At 46.4% G+C, this 5,172-nt stretch overlaps 1 protein-coding gene across 1 annotated transcript; it reads right to left on the minus strand.

Annotated features, from left to right (window-relative positions):
- Window positions 1-1,779: 1,779 nt before the first annotated feature.
- On the minus strand, window positions 1,780-3,771 carry A1O3_00944 (uncharacterized protein; the record flags this gene model as incomplete). The annotated part of the gene is made up of 4 exons (XM_007731094.1): window positions 1,780-2,360; window positions 2,530-2,874; window positions 2,976-3,158; window positions 3,234-3,771. 4 exons carry the CDS (start codon window positions 3,769-3,771, stop codon window positions 1,780-1,782), a joined length of 1,647 nt encoding a protein of 548 aa, XP_007729284.1.
- Between the last annotated feature and the right edge of the window lie 1,401 nt (window positions 3,772-5,172).

Below are 5,172 nucleotides of genomic sequence, written 5' to 3' on the forward strand. Positions count from 1 at the left end.
CGTCGAGACAGGGTAACGTGATTACACTTGTAGATCGTAGCTGCGGCCCGGATACTGAGATTTTGGTCTTTTCTGATAGCTTGAAGAGCAAGATTTATTTTTCGTTCCTCATTAATAGTTGCCATCGCTGGTGGTGGAGAAAATCATATTGAAAGTTGGATGGTGTGGAAATTTGGTGAGGTGTTTCACTCGCTTGTCTGTTTCACTCGCTTATCATGCACGTTATAAGATTCATAGGCGTTTAGGGTTAAAATTAATAGATACTAATTAGTACTAGGTGATTACTAGGTAAATATATAATATAATCAATTAGGGATCGATTAGACATCAATTAGACATTAATTAGGCATCGATTAGATATTAATTAGAGATTATATAAATTAGAGATTAATTAGAGATTACCTAATTAGAGATTATAGTATATATAGTAATTATATAGTAAGGATTAGTAATATTAGGATTATAGACTTAGAATACTTACTAATTTTTATATTAATTATAATCATAAGAAGGTTTTCTTTCCTAGAGGCTTTCTAGAGAGATCGACAAAAAGATAATCCTAATATAGGTACCTAAGCTAGGTACTATTACTACCTAGTAGCTTTAAGATAGGTATAGAGAAAATTTTTTATAAAGTTTTATAATAATCCTAATCGTCTATTAATCGATATTTAGTTACTTATAGAGAGCTCTAATAAAATCTAATATAGTACTTACTATTTATCATTATATTATAGGGTTTAGCTAGGTCTAAAAATACTTAGTAGATTTTGATCCAGTTTCGATCCGGTTTTAATCCGGTATTTATAGAGAGTTAGTGTAGTATTAAGATAGCATTAATACTAATCGTCTTAAGTCCGTAAATTAATAAGAACCTTTCTTTAGTATTAGAGAAGCTTCTAATAGGCTTTTAAGAAGTTTTTAAGAAAATTTAAGCTTTAGAAGAAATTTTTAAAATTCCTTAGTCTTTATATAAGTTAAGGAATACGGTATACTCTATTAGTATATAATACACTATATATATAATAATACTTCTTTATAGTAAAATCTAAGATTTTATACTTAAAATTTGATTATTATATAGGTATAGCTATAGCGTAAATTAGAGTACTTCTAAGTTTATTTTAAAACCTTGAAATCTTAGAAAAACCTTAATTTTTAAAGCTTAAAGCTAGTAGTAGTAGTTAAAGCCGAAGGTAGTACTACTAATAGTTCTTAAGAAGTCTTAAATTAAATTAAATACTATACTATAAAGCTTTTAATTATATAGTACTATTAAATTAGTATATATTAAATCAGCTTAGAACTAAAGAGGGTGGGTATATAAGTATTAGTATACCTAGTACTATATACATAGTATATAGTATGTACGTAGTAGTATAGAGTTAAAATTGATTTAATCTACTATATATTCTAAGGTATCGAAGGTATAGCTATAACGAAAGGAGCGGACAATAGGCTAAAAATAGTGTGAGGGAGAGAGAGAGAGAGAGAGAGAGAGAGAGAGAGAGAGAGAGAGAGAGAGAAACTTTTTCAAGCTCTTTTTCTATACTGATAGTAGTACATCAGGACTTCAAGAAGTTCAAGTCAAGGCTCTTTTACTCTTAGAACTACACTGGCTGACTGTGTCACGGTTGACCCAAACCGTTACACCACGACGGTCGCCAAAAGCACGAAGTAACTAATTCACTCGTGAATTAGCCACTTGGTGTATATAACCGTGACAGACTGGCTGAGGTCGTCGGTGATACGAGGCTGAAACCCCTGGTCGCGTCCAACTTAGACCAAGCTGACATAGGCGACAACAAGCATTGCCAGACCCATGACGGCCTCGAGCGAAGACTCCACGACGCCCGCGGCACCCGTGTACGTGGCGGCGGCGGCGCCGCTCGAAGTGGCCGTGCTCCCGGACGAAGAAGACGACGACGGCGGCGTCTTCGCCTCGACGGCGCAAGTGCGATTCTTGTACAAGGTCGCCGTATCCAGCACGGTGCCATTGGCACTGGCGACAAAGTCGTGGGTCAGATGCGTGCAGTTGTGGAAGGTGAGCTTGCTCCAGCCGTACACCTTGTCGGTGGCGAAGCGCGAGTACGGCTGCAGCGGGAGCACAAAGTCGTCCAGGCCGTCGTAGTGGCCCGCCGCGCCGTTGGTGATGTACCAGGGGGCTTTGGGGTTGTTGAGCTCGGCCGGGTCCGGGTTCGTGTAGGCCACGGGGGCGTTGCGCTCGTACACGTGAACATGACCGGAGAGGACCAGGTCGACGCTGTAGTTGAGGAAGATGGGCTCGAATACGTGTCGGCAGTCTTCGCACAGCGTGCTGCTGCGGTTCTTGGCGCTGACGTACCATGGGCGATGGCCGGCTGTGAGAAGGGGGGGAGATGTTAACAGGTGATGGTCATTTTCAGTGTTTGAGAAATACTATCACTCTTTGGAGGTTTCGCGGGAGGAAGGAGGGAGGGAGGGAGTTTCTCGCGGGTGGGATGTGAAAAGGGAAAAAGAGAAAAAGGGAAAAAGGGGTATAAAACTGACCAACGACGATCCAAGGAGTCTCGGTTCGGTTGACTGCGGCCAGATCGCTTTCCAACCAGTTCAATTGGGCGTCTCGTCGGGCGAACGGACCGGCGTCTTCTCCTTCGCTCCCACCTGGCTCATCTGGAGCGACCAGGCCATGACCAATATCGGTCTCGGTGTCGAGCTGGACGTAGTGGGTCATGCCATGGTCGAATGAATACCAAAAGTTCCCAAAGCCTTTGGACTCGCTGCTGGGCATGCGGAAATGGTTGATAAAGCCCGTGAAGTTCGTCTGGCCCGGCATACAGATGGACACGTCGTAGGTGATGTTGTGTGCTGAGTCGGTCGTGCCACCGTTGTCACCTATAAAAGCAAAATCACAAGCGGTTAGTACTGGAGATGTCCTCGTGTGTGTGTGTGTGTGTCTCGCTGTGTGCGTCCATTCAGGACAAAAAGTTGCTTACAGTTGGCTTCGTGGTTTCCTGGGCCGACCATGTATGCCTTGTTGGACGTGATGGGCGTCATCTCGTCGTAGAATTGGTTGAGCAACGATTCATAAACCTCGATTCCGCCTTCAATGGTCGTGTTGGGGAGGAAGCCTTGGATTTCCTCTTTCAACCAGTAGTCGGCATATGCAATGTCACCGGCTAGAGATCGGGGGTTTGATTAGCAGCCGCAATGTACAAAAGAAAAACGCATGGAGTGGGAGATAGATGGCTTACGATGCCACAGAAATTCATAGTCCGAGTCATCCTCAAGCACTGATTGGATGGTGTTCTTGTCGTTTGGCCCCAATGGGTTGGCGGCGCCTTTTCCCACGTGGGTGGTCAAGCCTTGCGGGCCCATCAGCCCCAAGTCCACCACCATCCTGACGGAATACGGGGTGCTATCCCCAGCAGGGATACTGGTCTTGAAAGTGAACGGAGTGGACGAGTTGCTGTTTTGAGGCTGGTAGAAGTACTGGGTGTTGGGCTTCAGGCCGGTGATCTTAACATGGTTGTTGTACGTCGTCGACGTGGTGTACGTGACCGACTCGTTGGAGGAGGCGGTGAGGTTCAGGTCCGTGGCCGACAGTCCATAGCGCACCGTGGGCTGTGACAACTGAGCGTAAGTGTTCCAGCTCACGACCATGCCCGTGGGGCCGGCGTACGCCAGCCTGATCTGCATGGGCGTCGTGTCATTGCTCGCGGCCTGGGCGGCCGGGGCGAAGAGAGAGACGAGGGGAAGGAAAGGAGCAAGAGCTCCGAGGGTGAACTTCATCTTGAAAGAAAGGTGTGCTTCTCGACACCACAATATTGAAAGTTACGGACAAGGGAGGAGAGAGGGATCCCCAACTTCTTATACGTACTGCTTTGGGACTGTGCTCGGTCCGAGGGGGGTTTTTTCTCTCTCCCTTTTCTTTCTAAAAAGAGATTATTGGAAAGCAATGAGCCTGAAGCTTGGAGCTGGGCGACTGAGTCCCCTCTTCGCCCAAATTTGGTCTGTTAGGACATGACAAGCGGGCGGTAGTCTGTATACCTCGAGCAACAAGGCTCCAACTGTGGGGTTGCTCCATGGTCGGCGCGGGCCAGTAGAGCACACCTCTTGGCGCACGTGCTGGCTGCAAACCTCGAATGCTCCCAACACTTCCAAACTTCCAGTTCCCAAAAGGCGGGTACGTACCTGAACGACTACAGCAAGGCATCGGACAAGGTCCAGCTAGCCACCCATGTGTCGACATGAACAAGAAGATAATCCCCTTTCTTCGGTCTCCTATAGGCTGCCGCCACCGAGATCTCCTGGCTATCGGCCAGTAGCCCGGCCCCCGCCGACTTCGAGTCGCTTTCTGTACGCATCGGGGTGGAGGTTGTAGTAGAATGCACTTGCGAGACGTAAATCTATTAAGTCTTGCCATAGTAGTCACTCTCACGGATCGAACAAGGTGCATGAAAAAGAGTAAATTAAGGAGTCGTAGATACTAGGTATGTAGTATGCCCACCGCGCGCTAAATCTTGGTCACGTGCATGCGCAACCACACGCTAGTCACGTGGTTGCCTATTAAAATCGTGACAGTCACAGTCGCTAACCATCACACCTTCATTAGCCGTCGATGAATCACGCGTGGCGATCGAAAACGAGGTCAAAAGCGACGTCCAGACCCGCTACATACTCATAGTATGTACTGTATTTTCGGGAGTCCTCACATGGTGAGACCGGGATGAAATAGAACCGGTTCCCCATTGAGGTCTGCCGAAGTACCTCGTGCCCCTGCTGAAGGTGGAAGGTTGGTTGGGTCCTTGGATCGAGTCTCTGACTTGACAACAGCCTGAGTCTGCTTTCCCTTGTCACTGGCTATCAGTACGTCTGAAGCCTAAGAGGAAAATATATCTAGTACATAGTCCTACTAAGCGAAGCGAAGTAGTATATAGCTACAAATTTCGACAAGAAAGCCGCGATTTTAATTGGACAATAAGAATACGCCTTATCGATTAGCTGTTGAAATATCACACTAAGTGACCTAGCGCGTCTTGGCGTCCGGAGGATAGTTTATCCGCGCCGAGTCTCGCTGCTGCCTAATTGAGGACCTTCTCTACCCTACCTCTTCTCTCTCGCCTGCGTTGCTCGTTGCTCGTTACTCTCTCTCGCCTGCGTTGCTCGTTGCTCGTTACTCTCTCTCGCCTG

This window comes from Capronia epimyces (genome assembly GCF_000585565.1).
Source record: "Capronia epimyces CBS 606.96 chromosome Unknown aczIQ-supercont1.1, whole genome shotgun sequence".
NCBI lineage: Eukaryota > Fungi > Ascomycota > Eurotiomycetes > Chaetothyriales > Herpotrichiellaceae > Capronia > Capronia epimyces.